At 34.8% G+C, this 20,669-nt stretch overlaps 2 protein-coding genes across 5 annotated transcripts in view; one reads left to right on the forward strand and one right to left on the reverse strand.

The window, feature by feature from the left end:
* The window catches only part of LOC110447808 (cell surface glycoprotein 1-like), a 37,076-nt gene extending 24,415 nt beyond the window's left edge, over nucleotides 1–12,661 (reverse strand). Inside the window, exons 1-3 of one of the 2 annotated variants that reach the window (XM_021493744.1) lie at nucleotides 12,528–12,661; nucleotides 10,557–10,724; nucleotides 9,890–10,000 (exon numbers count right to left, since the gene is read on the reverse strand). In XM_021493744.1, coding sequence (XP_021349419.1) covers nucleotides 9,890–10,000; nucleotides 10,557–10,713 — 268 coding nt within the window. In that variant the 5' untranslated portion in view covers nucleotides 10,714–10,724; nucleotides 12,528–12,661. Of the gene's footprint in view, nucleotides 1–6,933; nucleotides 7,295–9,889; nucleotides 10,001–10,556; nucleotides 10,725–12,527 lie in introns of those variants that run through there. The other variant, XM_021493745.1, reaches the window with a different exon arrangement.
* LOC110447809 (transmembrane protein 136-like) lies at nucleotides 1,625–20,350 on the forward strand. 3 transcript variants are annotated; one of them, XM_021493749.1, is made up of 4 exons: nucleotides 1,625–1,693; nucleotides 16,683–16,953; nucleotides 17,480–17,575; nucleotides 18,686–20,350. In XM_021493749.1, the coding sequence occupies exons 2-4, from the start codon at nucleotides 16,758–16,760 to the stop codon at nucleotides 19,333–19,335; spliced, it is 942 nt and encodes a 313-aa protein (XP_021349424.1). In that variant the 5' UTR covers nucleotides 1,625–1,693; nucleotides 16,683–16,757; the 3' UTR covers nucleotides 19,336–20,350. The 3 variants fall into 3 exon arrangements, with proteins under 3 accessions (XP_021349424.1, XP_021349422.1, XP_021349423.1); XM_021493747.1 differs by lacking the exon at nucleotides 1,625–1,693 and adding an exon at nucleotides 12,883–13,000; XM_021493748.1 differs by lacking the exon at nucleotides 1,625–1,693 and adding an exon at nucleotides 14,900–15,807.
* The last annotated feature ends 319 nt before the right edge of the window (nucleotides 20,351–20,669 follow it).

The raw sequence follows: 20,669 nt of genomic DNA on the forward strand, positions 1-20,669 counted from the left end.
GCTTCATTACCGAGTAGTTCGGTTACCAGCCGACAAAGAAAAGGGTGAAAAGAAGAAGAAGAAAAAAGGAAAGAAGAATAGGTAAAATATGTAGTGAATGGAAAGAAAATGATGTTTGAGGAGATGAGAAGTCGTCTATCGATGATTAAGTGGATCCTTAACTAAAACACAATGTCGGAGTTACGCGGAAATGTAAATGTACTGATATATAGGGATTTTTACAATAGCCACAACGTCCTGTTCAAACATAATTGTGGTTCACTTATTTGCCATTGTGAAACAGAGCGATAGCATGTTTGCCTTATCAATTGGCGTGGATACACGTTGACTATTGCGGTCGGAAATAGACTTCGCTAAATACGCGGTTCATAGGTATAGTGTCGGTACAAGTACGAGAATGACACCGATTATCATCTGAATAATCAGGGAAATAACATACACTCGACATCAGAAATACAAACATGGAAATATTTCGGTGCTGAGTATTAAGTTAGGACCGCGTGTTAGTTGGATGTGTAGCATCAATGACCGCTGTCTATAAAAACAAGATTACTCGCTGTGCTGATAACTGTTCTGAATTTCTCATATCTATCGGCATGTCAGGTCTGCCTAATGAGCTGACATGCATATCTTATCGTGTGCTTTACTCATTCCGAACACTCAGACAGATACCTCTGATACGTCTTGTCTGGTATCTCAGTACTAGGTATATGAACAGTCCAGGTCGGGGTCACACACTGACAACATGCCTACTTAAACGCATATCACAATCAATACAGCTAAGCTCGACATATGTCGTCAGGTCATGAATCCGTAACATAATATATATTACTTCTAATAGTGGCATGTGAAGATCGGTATATGAAAAAACAGTCCAAATAAATAATCCTAATCAATTCATTAATTGCATCAACACAAAACCCTTATGCAAAAAGTACACATGAAAACAAATAAAATATTTCATTTGTAAAGAGGCCCAAAGTGCATACATATAAGCAGTCAAGGCAAAATATTCTCATTACATATCATACTGCAAATATTTCATTTTTTGTAAATTTGGTTGGCAGATAAACAACTGTTCAGGAGAAGTAGGCTTCAAAAATCAAGTACTTCAAACACCCAAATATACCTTTCTGACTAGTCCCAAGGAAGCTACATGTAACTTCTTCTCGAGGGTATTTCAATCGTTTTAGTTTCCCCATTTCCTTATGGGGCCTCGCCCTGAGTTGGGAATGGACCTCCGGACTAGGTGAGCCAAAATCATCATCTACAAGGATCTTGATGAACTGACCTCAAAATTGATACTCTTCAAAGGGTTCCGTGATCAAACAATCTCTCTCACCTGATAACTCTCCATGACTAGTGTACCGCTGATAGAACGACAAACAATTAATAACGTACAGAAAGTCTTTGATTGGATAAAACACAAGCGATAACAGTACTAATTGCTACACGTAATACTTATACATGTTATTTATATATTCATCTTAACAATGCTACTTGTGAAGTAACATGTATTCCTTTCTTACATAATTGCTTGCTTGGGCTGCCTTCCCAAGACGAAGCCGTCGTGCCATGAACACCTTCAGTGATCACATTGGCTTTAACACTCAAGAACAGTCTGGGTTTTTTTATGAGCTGTAACCAAAGCATATGGATTATAGATATTTAAGACTAACACTTTAAAAGAGAGGTAAGTGTAAAATTGGACTGAATTGTCGTTTTCATGTGATAATGACGTCATTCCGACCTCAGAGTACTATGACGTTATAATGATATACATTGTTTCAAAATATGGTTTTCTGTCGCCGAAATTGTACAAAGCTTAAAACTCTATATCAACAGAAGCATCAGCTATAAAAGTCCAAGTTAAATATGTATATCAACAGAAGCATCAGCTATACTTGTCCAAGTTAGTTATATACTGACTACACCATCAAGAGATTTCCATACACAGACATCCAACGAAGATCCTTCCGGTGTAGTTACTTGTCAGGGTTTAACGTTTAAAGTGTGATAACGAATCTAATGAAATTATCTTATGTGTTCGTTGTTTGCATTTATTTTAATGCAAATTCAATCTTGCCTGGGGGGAAACACGAACAAGAGCCAACAATAATAACTTAGTGATAAGATCTCACTTTAAACGTGAGGATTCGTCCGGTAACGTTACGTATCAGGGTTTAAATTTTTTAAAGTGTGATACTAAATCTAATGAAATTATATAGCTATTCTCTATGTGCATTTATTTTACTGCAAATTCAATTTTGCAAGGAAAAAAACACGAACATGAGATAGCAATGATATTTTAGTGACATTATCTCACTACAAAGTATCTCTAGGCTAATTAAATGGATGGTCAATTTTGACACGTTTCTCCCATTTTCAATCTTCTTTTTAAATTTGTGATTGCGTTCGGTTGATTTTTCTTAATATATCTCATAAAGAAAACGTTTCTTTAATTGTTTACCTTTTTGAATAGGCAATAAGACTTTTCAAATTGTGGAAACTATAATAAATAGTCAATAATCAAGTATAAATAGGACAGGACATTATATGTGACCAAATAGATGGTTGTCTATGGTCAAAACTATAAATAAGACATGTCAATATATGGGCAACTGTGAATAGGATATGAAAGTCTAGGGGTACTTATAAATAGGACATGACACTATATGGTCAACTATAAACAGGACATGAAAGTCTATGGGTAAGTATAAATAGGACATGTCAGTATATGGTCAAATATAAAAGGGCATTTCAGTATATCGTCAACTATGAAAAGGACATGAAATTCTATGAACAACTATTTATAGGACACGTCAGTATATGGTCAACTATAGGTAGGTATGAACGTATATTTTCACAACTATAAATAGGACATGAAAGTGGATGGGCAACTAACTATAACAAGGACATGACAGAGAACGATCAAATTTAAATACAACAGGTATGCTTTGTTAAGTACAAGTACATTATGTAGTCATGCGTTAACAGAAAGCGTGCACTTGTGACGTCGTTCCATAGATAAGTATAAATAGGACATATAGGTCTACGTTCAAGTATAAACAGGACATATCAGTCTTCGTTTAAGTATGAATAGCACATGACAGTTTATGGTCAACTAACTATAAAAAGGACATGACAGAGAACGCTTTGTTAAGTAAAAAATCATTATTTAGTCATGCGTAAACAGAAAGCGTGTACATGTGGTAAAGTATAAATAAGGCATGTATCCCTATGGTCAAATAGGACATGTCTACATATGGTCAATTATAAATATGACACGCATACTTGTGGTTGAATATTGAAAGCATGTCAGGCTATAGTCAAGTATGGATAGGACATGCCAACCTGTAGTCATGTATAAACATGACATGTCTTGCTGAAGTCAATTACGAGTAGGACTTGTCTGCCTATGTTCAGGTACAGAAATACAAAAAGGGCTTGTTTCCCTGTGGACACGTATAGATAGAACATGATTGGCTATGGTAATGCATACATGGCCGTCTATGGTCAATAAAAAGTACAGAATATATAGGTTATTTCTCTCTATGGCCAGGTTTAAAGAAGAATATCTGTATATGGTTAACAATTAATATGACTTGGCTGTTACTGTTCAAGTAAAAATAGGACATTTCTACTCAAGGTCAAATGTTTGTTGAAAATTTCTGTCTATGGTCAAGTATAAATAGCACATCTGTCTAAGGTATGAAAAGGACATCTGGCTATGGTCAGGTACAAATACAATATGTATGTGTGTAGTCAAGTAGTATTAAGATACGTCAATCTAAGTAATCATCAACAGGACATAAGCCATTTCTGTATACAGTCAAGTATAATAAGATCACATGTTTACCAGTGGTCAAGTATAAATAGGACACGTCTAGCTAAGTCATTATCAACAGGACATAGGAAATGTTTGTATACAGTCAAGTATAAATAAGATCGCATGTTTACCTGTGGTCAAGTATAAAAAGGACACGTCTAGCTAGGTAATTATCAACATGACATAGGACTTTCTGTATACAGTCAAATACAAATAAGATCACATGTTTACCTGTGGTCAAGTATAAATAGGACATGTCTAGCGAAGTCATCATCAATAGGACATATTCTATTTTTGTATACAGTCAAGTATAATAGGATCACATGTTACCCTGTGGTCAAGTATAAAAAGGACACGTCTAGCTAAGTCATTATCAACAGGACATAGGACATGTTTGTATACAGTCAAGTATAAATAAGAGCACATGTTTACCAGTGGTCAAGTTTAAATAGGACACATCTAGCTAAGTCATTGTCAACAGGACATAAGCCATTTCTGTATACAGTCAAATATAATAAGATCACATCTTTATCAGTGGTCAAGTATAAATAGGACACGTCTAGCTAAGTCATTATCAACAGGACATAGGAAATGTTTGTATACAGTCAAGTATAAATAAGAGCACATGTTTACCAGTGGTCAAGTTTAAATAGGACACGTCTAGCTAAGTCATTGTCAACAGGACATAAGCCATTTCTGTATACAGTCAAGTATAATAAGATCACATCTTTATCAGTGGTCAAGCATAAATAGGACACGTCTAGCTAAGTCATTATCAATAGGACATATGACATGTTTGTATACAGTCAAGTATAAATAAGAGCACATGTTTACCTGTGGTCAAGTTTAGATAGGACACGTCTAGCTTAGTCATTGTCAACAGGACATAGGACATTTCTGTATACAGTCAAGTATAATAAGATCACATGTTTACCAGTGGTCTAGTATAAATAGGACACGTATAGCTAGGTAATTATCAACAGGACATAGGACTTTTTTGTATACAGTCAAATACAAATAGGATCACATGTTTACCAGTGGTCTAGTATAATAGGACACGTATAGCTAAGTCATTATCAACAGGACATAGGACTTTTTTGTATACAGTCAAATACAAATAGGATCACATGTTCACCTGTGGTCAAGTATAAATAGCACGTCTGTCTGTGCTCAATAAATCAGGACGTTTACATATTGTCAAACATAAAAGGGTTTATGCATTTGTATTGTTAGGTAGATAATTAGTATATTCGTGGCTACAGTAGAATATAAATAGTATCTGAAAGTTTGTAAATTTGCATATTGTGAATATTTGGGAGATACCTTAATTGTCAGATTCTTGACTTGTTTCACGAATTTTCTGCTTTCGCTGTTTAGCGCTTCATTATATTAAAGGAGTTTTAAAAATGTTGGCACTTTCTCCTATTTATCAGGGGATGTTTGAATGCATTTGTTGGCACCGTGAGCGTTAGTGGTATGTATCTCTAGACGCACGTGCTACAGGACATGTCAGTGTGAACGAGATACGATGACAACTGGTGTTCGCATTACTGGCATACAAATCATTACACGGGGTGTTCAAAGCTGTGCATCAACCTAGAGTTACCATTACGTAATAATGGCATGCACGCGAACACATGTCGGAATTGTATTTTTTAATTACATGGTATCATGATTGGATACACGACATGGTAAAATAAAAATATGAAATATTGGAAATACTTTTATTATTAACCACGCCCAGAAATTACAAGTATAGAAACATTAATAGTATCAATCTCGTGTTTATCTATTCGCTGTTTCCATCAGATTTTTTTTTTATATTTTTTGTCAATAAATGTGAGATTTACCCCAAAAAGAAAGTAGATCAAGAAATAAAACAACATAATAATCATGATCAAATCTATTTTTTATTTATAAATTTGAAGTCCACCAATATTGCTAGAAAAAAAATATTCCATGATGTCCCTGTTAATAAAATATGTGATTAAGTCTTGTTTTACATTAATGAGTTGGACAGTTCCTAACATTTTGACAGCAAGATCAGTATTCTTGAAACCGTTAATATGTTCTAGCTCAGATAAAACACCCTCGTGCCTAGTTATTCACATTTTGTCAGCGAGTTGCAAAACCTTTGGAGGTCATTGTTTGAACTTGATTTTTGACCCTGTCACATGATTTAAAGGAGTTACAAGAAAAAGTAACGTAACCCACAAACAGCTAGTTTTTGCAAGAACTCAGAAGTATCAATTCACGATTTGATAAAATGAAATGAAACAGTTATACATAATAAAAGATTTGGAGAAATCCAGTACAGTTACCAGTTCGTTCCAACGCCCAAGAATGTTCTATGACGGAAGAAAGAACATTGCTGTTTTATATAGAAAAACTATTCTTATCTTAACCAATCCCATTACAAACTGATACTAAGGCGAAATGTCTGATAACAAGAGAGGGGGAACAGTTTTTGTAAGTCGACCAGACAACGCATAATGTCGGAGGAGGGTGATTCATCCAGCAGTTTGGGAACTAGGTAATCACATCTGTTCCTCCTGTAACGATACATGCGCCGTGATAGAGGAGAAGGCTCGACACGTGTAACTGCATCAGAATAACTCGGGAAGATATGTCTGTTGGGCTCGTGCATCCACGTGCATTTATCGATAACGTCATTATGATAATGTTTGTATCTATAAGATGGAAAAATTATCACTTAAAATAAACCCCCCGCTATTATGAATCTATCAGATTTCTTACTCTCTGGAATTCGTTAGATGAGGGGATTTCGGGTTGAGAAAAACTGACGTCTAAACCAATTAGAGTTGATGAAGTGTGTCGATGGTCATATATTAACATAGTTATGAACATGTCTGTTTTATATCAATAACTTAATTTTAAAATGTCATGAGCTAGTCTGGATGAGAATAAAACAGTGAATGTGTATATTAAATACTAGGGTAGGGCTAACACTGCGCTCTGTGTGGAGACGATAAGACTTGAAACACGTATACATGTATACATGTATATATATTGATAGGAAATACATGGCGGACGTGTGTATAGTAGATATACTATATATTAACTTCACGCATGTAATTACTTACCAGCGGTTGATGGCGCATACCGGAACTTTGAAAATAGTATCCCCATGTCGAAATGATCCTGTTTTCAAACAGACTTTTTCTCGCACAAATGTCCCACAAATGTTAAACTGATGAAGATCAGTTTACACTACACAACACGTGTAAAGCGTATGATTAACCAACCAATAATTCTCGTGCTTATTGGGGTAGGGAAGATAAGTCAAAAGCCTTGCTGTAGTCTGTATACTGCCAGCGAAATATCTGCTTCCTCTGTTCAGTGTTTTTGTTAGTCACCGTGTGTATATGCGTAGAACGATAAAACGTGCATTACATGTGAATTTTTAACGCGAAACAACAATGAACTTTACCACACATATGCAATTCTCCCTACATATCTGCGAGTGATACATTTGAACAATGATTTTTTTCTTTGTTTGTTTTTTGTGTATAGCTGATTCGAGTTTAGGTGCATGTGTCATCAACTAATTGCCTGCAGAGCTGTCTGATAGCGTGAAATCAATAAAACCCAGGTAAGGCTAGTCAGAACCCATTACGTAATGTATACACGTTTAAGTAACTATACTTAATATCTGCCAGAACTCACTTTTTTCTGTATTAATCCATATAACATGTACGTGTATAGCATCAGAAAAGCTGTTTTCAGTCTCTGACATTGATCAGCGCATCCTCTCAGGCATATAAATATGTATATCATTTCATATACAATATGGGGCAAAGAAGTAATTCCAACAGTGTGGACAAGTTAAGGTTGTCAAATTTTCGGAGAGATCCGCTCCTTTATCAAGACACAGTGAAACAGAACAGTTACATGTACATTTACATAATATTACAAGAAGATAGAACTGATATACTATAATTGAAAATATAGCTATTATATAAAACCAATAGTCCCCTCGGCTAAAGACAGCCGAAGGCAGCAATTAAGCTGAGAGGATCGCGGACAAGGAACGCTGATAGTCTAAATATCAGAACACTCGCTGGCTCTGCTCTATAGCGAAAGTGCACTAAGACGACTAGCCCAATGAAATTTCATATACAATATATACATAATGCAGATGATATCTCCCAGATAAATATATACATAAATGGAAGCAAAAAAAGCATTCATCCTGTTTCACTAATGTTTAAAATAACTTTCACTGTTGCAAGAAAATCTTATGAAATGCTGAATAAACTAAGATTAAGTTACTATATATATAGTACCACTTAATATCTAGTAAAGCAGGTTCAAGGGGCATGTTCGCATACCTGTAAATATAATCCAATATAAACTGTATTTAGTTTACAACAATTATGAAACAAGTCATTTGAGGTTTGAATGTGACTTTTCCTATTATTTCAAATGTGGATTATTTTCATTAATTTGAACTGAAAGTTGAAACTGTATTGGCTCTCCATCCCAACAACCTACTAGCCATAAATCCGTATTGTAGGTTCCAAGGTTCTCGGGTGGAGTTCAGTTGAAATGTTGACAAATCGACTGCGTTTGACGTTCAGTGCGATTCAAGCATGACTTCAGGTACCGAGATCCATGAGAAGGAGCGATTGAAGGTTTTAGATATTTGACCCCGTTGCCTTGATTATGTCAAGATCAGTGATTTAAAAAAAAAGTTTTTTTATCCCTTCCGCCTCCGTAAACTTCTACCAAATTTTCCAAAACACATCTTTGTTAACACATGAAAACGCAGTTTGAGATTGATAGATGAATTAAGGTAAAGTATATAGACATTGTTTACAGGTTTTCCCTCAATATGCTTTATTCCGTCTTTGCGTATTGTAGAGTTTTCTTCTCTTGTGAGCAGGTATTGTTACGTCATTTGTTTGTTAGAGTATCGTCATCAATTTTTGAGAAAACGACGTATTTTTCTCACAAAAACCAATGAGGTAACAATCAATACCTGCTCACAAGAGAAGACAACTCTGCAATACGCAAAGACGGAATAGCAAATATCACAACCCTGAAGATTTATGGTTCTTAAGAAGAAAACGTTTAGGTTAAAAAGTTTACAACGGACAAGCATAGAGAGAGACAAAAACTGTAATATCACCGTCAGTCCGTCAGTTATCATGCAAGCTTAAAGTGATTCTTTACTAAATTCACATTTCAAGAATGACATACGAACCATAAAAATCAAAGTTAACCGTCAATAAAAAACCGACCATGACATTTTGGCTCATTCACAACCANCCCCCGTGTCATTTTAGATATAATACGTCACAATATACCTGGTCGTATTGCATGGGGTATACAATCAGACTATAACCATGTTAAACCATCTCCCTATCTGCAACCTCTCCCGGGATAGTGGATTTGGGTGGGAGTATAAGTTAGTGGTGGGGGTCTCATGTCAGAATACGTTTACGTTTTTCGACTATACACGTCATCTGTGATGAATTCGGTTTTTTTTTGTTGTTTTTTATCCAAACTTCCCATTTATATATATGTCGGTTTGGTTATTGTCAAAGCAACACACTATACGCTGCAGATCTCGTAGTTGGTATGTCCATGAAGTCATCGTAAACAATTGTGACTTGGGAGTGAGGGGTGGGGGGTGGGGGTGACGTGGTTGTTTGATGAGAGTGAGAGAAAGGTTGGCGTTGTGGATAGGGGTGTTGGGTGGGGCGTGGTAGATTTAGTTTTGTTTGGAAGAACAACACCGATTCTGCAGATACCTCCATATTGGAAGCGTCTTGTGCGTACTGTGGGCTGCAGCAGGTCCATTTCTTCCAATAGGGGAGATAGTGAGGGAAAGACAAGTTGTCTCGAAATTTAATGGGTCATAAGTGGTATAGCACGGTCCACATTGTGTATTGCCTGATAGACCATTGATGGCATATCAGCAACAAGTAAGGATTGGGCCAAACGGCAATATTGAGACAAATAGTAGAGAAACATGCAATCGGGAACCGTCGGCACTTTCCGCAAATATTTTCTCGTTTACGGAAAGTTACGTACCTGCTTCTGTTTCTGCTTCTGCTGCGGCTGCGGCTGCTGAACTAGTTCTACTCTCCTTCCTTATCAACATGCTCTTCATATAGGACACCTCTGGAAGGCCTTTGACGGCAGCTTCAGTGGTCAACAAAAAGATAAATTTTGAGGGTTTAAAAAGATATTGAATGAGGACGGAAAAATCATAATGAGGAAGACACTAAAAGGTTTTTTTATGTGCAAATACTGGTATCCTTGTATTTATATAACCGTTAATGATGTAATTTATCAATCAGTCGTATTTTTGCTCTTTTCATATCTATATATATATATCTAAATATGTTTAATTTAAATATGTTTTAAGGAAATTAATGCAAATGGAAAATAAGCTATGTATATTTTATACAAGATGCTGTGGTAGGTTTACCTGTGGAAAGTCGTGTTTAATTAAAATAATTAATGAAAGAACTGAAACTCCGATAAATTAAAAAATTGACGCAGTGAACAAAAACGAATATGACGTGTAAGGGGAGATCACTCATACATGTATATGTTGTACAACACCGACGTTCCCCAACTGCAACCTCAGCTCGAGTTGGACTAAAAAAAACGGTGAAAAGGCTGTTGGCGATATTGTAGCAATGCAAGATCTTCAATAAACATATAGGCATGCTTGTAATATTTAATGACCTACCATTCCTTTCGACGATCTTGGCCTCCAAATACACGGCTGCATAATCGTAAATGGATTCTGGGTTAGTTCCGATAACACTACGGGCCAGAGATTCCATGTAGAACTGAAAGCCTGGCGGCAGTTTCCGCCGCCAGTACAGCTTCTCAGCTGTGGTCATCTTTTCTGAGTCTGAATAAATGAAATTAATCAATTAAAATACATTTAAAAGAAAAATTATTCGGCGTAAAATTCGGAAACTATAGTTTAAATCTCATAGACGGGTCTCTCGTGAATCTGTTTGTACGATCATCATATATAAGCAGGACGTACAAATTGTTTGTTTCATTTTCCCTCGACATTTTTAGTGAGTCCGGTATTTTCTGAAGACTGTGGTAATACTTTTGAAACGAAAATTTACACCATATTGCATAATAGCGTTATCTAATTGTTTCTCTCACAATATTTTTAGCTCTTTCCGTTGCGTTTCAAGATATCATGAATAATTCGAAATAATTCCTTTTTATGCGACATTCTGTTCTTCATTTTAACAAAAATATTAAGTATAAATTTAATTTCGACATTAATTTATCATATTAAAAACCGCTCAATGGTAAATCATGAAAATGTCACGACAGAATGGGAGATCGTACAGCATCGTGTCAAAGGTATTCGCGACTTTTCCGGATTTACTTCATATTTCCAGCATTTTTAGGGGAAACTGATCGTGTGTCGGACACATTTTACATGAGATAGTCTCTGTACATTAGAAACGTAAAAAAAGTAAAGGCAAAAGAACCTGATTGGAGCAATCGGATATCTTGGGGTTTACCAATGTCTTTCGTTTTCTATCTTTATTTCGTTGAATTTTGTTCTGAAGCCAAATATTGATCCACTGAAAATCAACGAAACCAGTTGATGTGTTATCTTAAAATACATTTTTTCCTAGGAACATTTTGAAAAATATGGTGGAATATTCTAGGAAATAGAATGTATATCACTGCAATTATTTTTTGTGAGACATAATGGCCTAGTGAAATCGGTTTTATCTGAATAACTTGTCATATTTAGAAAACCACTCAACGCAAATGTATTCATATAATAAAGACTTGACATGTATGCATTGAAACGAAGGCGGAAAGATATTTTTTGGCCAATTTACTATCATATTATATAATAATAGTAATAAAAAAATATTCAGTTAAAAGACATGTGTTACAGGGTTAAAATGCATTTTTACACCATTTGGAATCACAGATCTTTTGAATCACAGTTCTAGTTACATTTATCACAAATTGTTTACAAATGCATGAGTAGCAATAAAACATGAATAAAATATATGACAGTTATAATTTAAAGTTTTGAGTTTCAAATTTCCATAAAAACTTATTAGCCTTTACCCAGGATGGCCCATAAAAGCTGATAAAAACAACTTATTTCAAATGGGGTCCTAAATTAATTAGTATTCTAAGAAACGGGTAATTATATTGTTCTGTTACCAATTGAAGACCCAGATAATTTTCTTGTTTGTGCCAAACTTCATCATTTTTTGACAAAAAACGAAGTCAGGAAAAAGTAATTTTTGAAAAGTATTTAGAGTAACATACTAAGAATTACTATAATAATTTGGAAAAAAGGCAGTCTAACGTGAAAAACGTAATTCAGGTCACTGTATATAAGCACTAATACATATCAAAGGTCTCTGCTTTCTCCATGTATAAAATTGGATTTTGTTACAAACATTCAATACAGTGTGAATATACTCAAAATGAGTTTTACACCCGATAAATGACGAAGAAGAAGATTTAAGTCGCAACTAATAAGACAAGGACATAAAATCAATTATGGATGCCTTTAAAGTTTTCCATAGATCCTGAATCCTGCTGCTGTGCTAAAATCAAACTCGCAGAACTATGTGTAAGGGCTTTTGCAGAAATGATGTTCTTGTTCGCAAAAAATAAACAGTAAATAAATGAAAATGCATTTATACATTACCCTATGCCCTTGTTGGCTCTCTGTTTTCGCTTAGGATAAAGTTCCCCGTCCCTTATCCCGACAAATCGGTTGTTCCTTTAACGTCCCATCTCAAATTGAAAAATGATAGAAATGGAACTTCCTGTTATTGTTGTCATGGTGAGACTCCACTGTCGATGACGTCACAGTGCTGTTACAAGAAAAAATAAGTAAACTGCTGTTTTGGATATATGCACCTTACCCTAGTAACTTAAATGGTTATTCAAGTTATATTTGTGTTATATACACAAAAATGCAATATTGGTCTGAATTTTATTTTGACCAATCAATATGCCCGAGATATATTTACTCCGTAACGACAATGTATACTGTTGTGACTTCCGGTTACTAGTGTTGATCGAAAGTAAACAGAGCAACAATGAGCATTCGACAAGTCAGCCCTAGTGTTGTCGATTGGGGAAATTCATAAACTCTGACATAAAAACATGTTCTTGGTAAGTGTCGTTTAGCTCATTTGAAATAATCATTTGTTCTGTCGCAAACACATGAGATACTTTCCTACCGGCTTCACACACGATCTCACAGTCACACATGACATATGCGTGAAAGTTCATTATGTTCACGCGGGTCTCGGCATGCATATTTCACCTTTGTCCATCTAATTTCATTATACTTCAATTTGAAGTTGTAAGTTTGTATATATTCCTCTTTGCTTGTGTGAATGTATTTAGAAGTGTGCGACCACGGGAAGATGGATCATGCTTGAAAAACAACAGCGTTACACACATTTTTGTGATACAACTGCTGATACAACGTTATGCTTTTTCACTTTTTATTGTCAGACTCAATACCTCAAAATTTACATGGTTGTTTCCTGTCTTTCGTATGTATTTCTTCCCCTTTAATAGTTAAACAAAATTATGGGAAAAAAACATTCCTTTTGATATGAAGCTTCATGGAGAGGGGGGAGGGGGATAATAAAGTTTGGAAGTCAAAAGAGATTCATTGACATTGGCTTTCATAAACTGGTAAAGATTTAAAACATGAAAGTAAACATTCAGTCCCTGAATGAAAACTGTATCTGCAATATTGAAATGACCCTTTGAACAGTTAAGGGTGGGGAGACCAATAGAACCTTCAATGCACAGTGACACACAAATTATCCATTTTGTGAGTGTACAATTTTGGCCTAAGTATACAATGTGCTCAAGATTTATGAAATAAATCAAGTTTGTGCCTTGCTCTTTATTAGTGATCAAATAGTCAAGAGCCATTCTGCTAAACAGAAATATATGTTGTTGGCAAAATGAATCAAGATATATCTGCATCATCATGGTCAATGTTAATCATGTAAGCATCACCATGATTTGACACTTGTGTCAAATTATAAAGTAATGGTAATTGGTTCTATAATCATAATCTGGTAATGACAATGTAATCCATTGATTATTGATAATTATACAGATTAAGTGCTCTATGCCAATGGAATATTATATCTGTAAAGAGAAAAGTTATACTTTTTTTTAGCTGTATACGTACTGAGCTATATTTTCAAAGATTTCACTTTTTATCAAAATAAAGCAGAGTTGCGTAAAACTGATGTTTTCCCTTTTGAATGACTTTTGTAATAATCTTAATTTTACGTGAAAATAGCTCAAAAAGCCTCAATCGACAGTGTGGATCAGCTGTTATAGTACTATAGGCTAACTTTAAAATACTTAAGTTGGGTTTTGTATATATATTTTGTTGCAAATATAATTGATTTTCACATAAATGTCTTTATAAAAAATCTTTTTGAAGTTTTGATTATATGTATAACAGACAGTATACATATTTACTTTTCATTTATGATTGAAAACTGAACACAGACAGTCATTTAATGTCTGTTTTACATTGTAAATAAACTGTTAAGCTCTAAATAAGTTATTCTCAATGAGGAATTATTATAGAACAAAGCACTTTTTGGAGATCAGAAAAATTCATACCCAATGCATCAAAATGTTTTCAAAATCATTTTAGAATTTGATAAATATTATTATTTATAATATTAACTCTTTGACTAGCATGTTTAAACATTTTCTTTTTTTCTTTTTTTTTCATATTATTTCTGATGTTGCCTTTGATGTTGCAGTGCTGGATGCATATATTTGTGTTACTATTTAGTTGAAATATTTTATATTTTAATACACACATTTAATTTATTTTTGATTGTAGTATAATTTAGAAATTGTCAAGAAAATGATTGAAAAGGACAATTTTTTGTGTGTTATTCAGTTCGTTGATGACCGACATTAAAAATATATTGAAAAACTTTGCGTCCTGTGTATGGTAGTTCCCCTGGTTTAATAACATAACAAGCAGGTATTATATAAGTGTGTACTCTAGTTTATCTACTCTACCGAGACTATGCTGATTATTAGATCTGTATGATACACAGGGTACACTGTCCAAAGGTACACAATGACAATTTATACAACAGACTATAGTGACATGGTCATGATGGTGTTGATTAATTTGTTATTTGTATAATGATAATGTATATCAGTTCGTGTGTATATCATGTATCTCTCTACCATAACACATGATGAGAGAATAACAGCGATTTTTCTTCCTATACTTTTCACATGAGTCTGTGCACCTTGTGACTTAGGGAAAATATCACATAGAAAAAGAATCATTTTGGGAAAATAAAGAGATCTTTAATTTGCATTATATTGGGAAAATACAGAAGAAATTTTCAAGGAAAATTGGTCTGTATAAGGCCAAATTATTGATTTACCATAGAAAATCTCTGAATAATGTGTTCAACCTGGGTGTTTATATTAGTAATTTGGGGAAAAAATAATGCTTGCAAAAAAATTTCCAAAATTCCCAAAAATGTCCTTCATAGGCGCTTTCTTCAAATAAGATAGTAACTTACATTGACAAGAAAAAAGGATACAGAATAGGTTGCTTTTTAGGTTGATTACAGTATTGAGCAATTTTTCATGCATGGAGAATCAAACCTTCATTTTTTTCTAGTTTCATGTAGTGCTTGTGATGGTATACATGAGTAGATACTTGTATATATGAAATATTACTGAAAATTGTGTAAAATTTTATCAATTTACCTGGTCTATATTGAACAGACATTTACCGCCCTTGTTTTAGGGAAACAGGATTCTTTGTTATGGGCGGATTGGTCGAGTGGTTAACACTCCGGCCTTCCACGCAGCCGGCCGGGGTTCGATCCCCGAAGTCGGCATAAGCATGGATGTTCAAAGAATGTTTTTCTCCTGCCCACACAACTCCAACAACCCAGGTGGAGTATAAATTGGTCTGGGGTGGATGTTGCGTTATCTGTGCTAGCGCTGTAGCATTTAAGTGAGGTGGCACTATAAATGATGCCGTTGGAAGCACGGTCCCATTACAAACTGAACACATTACATCTCCAGCACACACGCAGGCATAGACACATACGGAGATATAGCCAGGTGGTATAGGACTAGTAGTTAGCACCTGATAAGGCAGCTCCTGCGAATTCCTCAAAAACTGTTTTGAATAACGTATGTGCTAATTGTATTAATTGTATATCTATGTACTGTAAAGCGCTTTAGAGTGGCTTATGTTAGCTAGATATATAGGGCACTATATCAAATGTTGTGTATTTATTTATTTTGTTTCCCAGACAATATGAAAGAAACATGAAACATCTAAGGGAAACAAAGAATTGTGTTTCCCTACCACAATAGGTATTTTATTATACAAAAATAGAACAATAACCCAGTTGTAAATATATATAAAAGTTGACGCACCCTTGTTGTCATTTTATTCAATCATTTGGAACTTGCGTGTGGGTGGGTTCTGTCGATTTTTTCTAGGGATGTTCTGAATAAGAGAGTTTATAGGAAATGTTTAAAATTGAGCTAGATGGCAACATGATGTTATATGTGCCTGTCATGTTATCAACACAATCCAAATCGACACACTCTAATATCAAATAAAAATTGAGGGGATTCAGTGTAGTAGGATTTTATCAATCCCAACATTAACCCTTTCACCCCTATGTAACTTTAGTAAACTCTACCATGCATTGATCTGGATGAGTCCATTATGGTCCACAGTGGTGAAAGGGTTAAAGGTTAAGGTCAGATAACTGTTGTATTGTATTATAATACCTGGTTGCTATCTTTTCAGTGAACGTCTGTGGCCTAGTAACTGTCCGTCACTGATGATACGGCGAGCTACAACTGACAGCTGACTCTACTGACCATGTCGGGGTCCATCTTGACCGCCCTGTGTTACTCCTTCATGTGGAGTACGATGTACTTCACACTGTGCCTCATTAACTCGAAAAAAAGCTACGAGTGGCACTGCCGCACGGTGACGGCCATTCATGCATCAGTTGTCTCGATTCTCAGTGCCTGGTGTGGCTTCGTCCAGGGTCCATGGCCGTTCACACATGCAGGTTTGTTTATTGTTAATAGGGGTGGACAATAATATTAGAATACCAATATACTGCAATAGTTGTCTAGCAATATACGGAATTTGATTTTAAAATAGAAATGGAGCAATAACTCACATTTATTTTGAATCACTTTGTTTTAGATTTTAGCAGAAATTTAAAATATTCTGGCTGAAATAATGTTAAACATTTGATGAAATTTATCCAAATTTAGCTTGCTTGGTGCGATAAACTTTTAATTTCACTTATAAATTGTGTGCAGTAATATGTCATAACATTTTACAACATCAGAATCTTGAAACTTAAGTCAGTGTAAATTTGCCTACAGCTGCATTTTATAATCAGCTTGACTGCCATTCATTTGCTAGAACATTAACAAAATTAAATCTAAAAAAATCTGAATGATCTAATCCCTGTCAACTTCATCTGGTTATGTTATAACCTGGAACAGTATTGGAAGAGAAGTCACGTGTCAATGAACCATTTCTAATAAGTTGTTTGAGAGTACATGTGTGCTTGTTTTCCACAGGTGGGCCCAGTACGCCTTTACAGCTGGTAACAACAGAAATCTGTCTCGGCTACTTTCTCTTTGATTTCACCTGGTGCCTTTACTTCCGGTCTGAGGGTAAAAAAAATCATAAATATTGAAATATTATCCATGAGCTTGGAGCATAGGATAAAAAAGCATTTTGAATTGTCATGATTCGGATATATATATCCTGTATTGCATTAACACCCATCATACTCGAGGAGTTATGCTCACTTACAATCTCTGCACCCCTGGAATGTGTCATGGTGAAATTGTAGACACAGTGACACTTCTAGGTTAAAAAAAGACTGACTAATCGCTTAGCCAATTCCTCGGCATGAGAATTACAATTTCACTGTTTTTTGCTGTACATCAAAGGATCAAACTACATCTTCTTCTCTCGTCCACAAGGTGCACGTGGTGCACACTGAGCCTTCAATTTTGCCACGAAATATTCCAGCGGTGCAGACACCATAATCCCTGGAGTATCGAGAAAGTTGCATAAATTATCAGTAATGAACCTATTGACATTATGTATAGAAAATGGGACCAGTAAACAATACAAAATACATGTGAAGACATATAGCTCTTTGTCTGTTTGCAGGAAAAGAACAAAGTTATAAAAAGCACTGCTCTATCCGACCGATAGATTTGAAAAAATACTTGCCCGAAGATAAAATACTGTTTACCAGGAAATTTTTGCTGCAGTTTAAATTTCCCCTTTTTCACCTACTGTAATGAGGGCAAATTTGTCTTCACAGTGAACGTTTGAAAATAAAATAATATACATGTATAGAAATTAAAAATGAGGGGCGAATTTACTGTTTGGACTATCAACATCTAAGGGGCGAAAAATGTCCTGGTACATGTATGTATAGTATATCGTTCCAAAAATTATATAAATAAATACAGTTACTTTTCATGGAATTTGAAAAAGACTTTATGGTAAATAGTTTGGTCTTTTAACAAAACAAAATTGTACTGCCTTTCCATAAATTGGTTATATGATTTTTTTTCTCCTTAATGGGATGTTAGAGTTTCTCTTTACTTCGTTTGGAATTTCCGGTTTCATCCCTAGCAGAACCATTTAAAATTATAATATTAATAAGATGGAACATACATGCATATTATTACAGAGTAGTCTCCCCTTAGACCTGTTATGAGAACAGAGTTTTGATTCCCTTTATACCTTTTGTCCTGTTGTAGGCTTAGTGATGCTGGTCCACCACATGGTCAGTATATTTGGATTGACCTTCTCCGCCGTCACCGGACACTACGGCACGGAACTGATAGCCGCTATCTTCGGCAGTGAAGCCACCAATCCTCTACTGCAAATGCGATGGTTCCTGAAGGAAACCGGAAAATACAACACCTTATTGGGAGAGATTGTAGACCACGGTTTTGTATTTATGTTCGGGTTTCTACGAATTGGGATAGGATCCTGTCTATTGTATTCTTACTTCCAACAAGATACGGACATTCTTGGGCGTCTTTCAGGTATCGTACTCTATGCAATTAGTTGGATGTTTTGGATAAGTATTGTGCAATATGCTATTCGAAAGTATAAGAAAAAGTTCAAGAAATGGGCCGAACTTGCAGATGCCAAAAAACAGGAGTCGAGCAGTTCAAAGGTACTGAAAGTGAACGGACACAATGAGCTCACCAATGGCGGCCTTTGTATGAATGGGTTAGCCAATGATAGCCTTTCTAACAAACTAGTATCGCAGACCATGTCCAATGGTGACTTGAACTTCAATACTAGAGAGATTATCGAAGAAAATGGAAATGGAAACATTGAGGAGTCCTTGAATGGCTACCTACATAGAAGGAACACTGCTAGTCAGGAAAAGCCTTAGCTTCACTCCATATGTACATTGATATTTATGGTGAATTCTGCTCAGATTTATTTTGATAATGGTTGTGTAGGTGTGTTGAAACTTACACTGCATCAGTTTCATCTTGTGATATTTTGTGCTGTGGATTCTTGTTTATTTTTATAGTCGTCCTATATTTTTCTAGGAGCCTATTGATCAAACTTCCAAAATGTTCAGTCAAATTTTGAAATTTTGATATGTTCCCATAGTTATATCTGTTCAAAATTGATAAATTCATGTGGTTTTTTTAAGTGATATCATTAATTTAAACCCTAAATTAAACTTGTTTTGATTTCTAAGAAAATAAAAGTTTCACATCACATGTTAAAAAGCTTTATTACAACTACGGTAGGTCTGAATGCTTTGTTTCAAATTTGTATCATAGCTACTGAACTGGACTGTTTTTATCAGCAATGGTGGTGGCTGCGAGGAAAACGTTTTGCATGATTTGGGTTTGCAAACCAACTCAGCTACATGCTAAATTTTAGAATCCAGGCCCAGTGTGTTTGCCTGCATTGAAACAAGAATCCTAAGACGAAAATATGTTTTTTGTCGATAATATAATTTCCAGTTACTCATTGTAGGCAATATTATCCATTCACCCCTGAAGACACATTTGAACTCTTCCAATCCATAGGTTGGAACAGTTCATTATGAAATTTCAGGGGTGAATGAGTTAAATTATCTCAAAATGGCAGAATAAGGTGTTTTTCCAAGGATCCTTGAATGGCAAGATGTTTTTTGTAGATAATATCAGTTGTAGGAAATATATAATAACTAATATCTAAAAAGGAAAAATAAGATATTTATAGATATGAATTGCAATTCTCTTAAAGCTGTAAAATACAGAAATACTCTCCTAAATTTCATGTACCATATGTTTATACAGTTTTTCACAATAGATTGAGTATTTTATATTTTTTTATTTATAAATATTTAATTTGTACACTGGTGATTTTTGTTGTGTAGCACTTAACACGGATGTCAAGTTTATTTGATATTTTTCTTACGCTTTATGTGGAAAATATTTTCATACGAATTCATTATTTTGTATTATTGACATGCTATATATATATATATATATATGTATTTGGCATTCTTTGTATACTATGTATACTCTTTTCCATAAAAAAAATGGTTAATTTCATGGATAAGTAAAACAAGGAATTCTGCCTACAAGGTCATAGTGTATTGTTCATGTGTAAATTTATTGATTGTCCTCCGAAGATACTGGGACAAATTCATGTGTGTATTATTAGGGGAATTGAAGTAAAATCATATATTTTTTTCTTCTTTCTTTTGTGAGAGTGCTAGAA

Source organism: Mizuhopecten yessoensis, unplaced genomic scaffold, assembly GCF_002113885.1.
Source record: "Mizuhopecten yessoensis strain PY_sf001 unplaced genomic scaffold, ASM211388v2 scaffold3621, whole genome shotgun sequence".
Classification (NCBI taxonomy): domain Eukaryota; kingdom Metazoa; phylum Mollusca; class Bivalvia; order Pectinida; family Pectinidae; genus Mizuhopecten; species Mizuhopecten yessoensis.

Coding starts and splice junctions, on each gene's coding strand:
- LOC110447809 (XM_021493749.1), top strand. CDS start 16,758: ATGTCGGGGTCCATCTTGACCGCCCTGTGTTACTCCTTCATGTGGAGT. Junction 16,954..17,479: donor ATGGCCGTTCACACATGCAG/GTTTGTTTATTG, acceptor TGTTTTCCACAG/GTGGGCCCAGTACGCCTTTA. Junction 17,576..18,685: donor CCTTTACTTCCGGTCTGAGG/GTAAAAAAAATC, acceptor GTCCTGTTGTAG/GCTTAGTGATGCTGGTCCAC.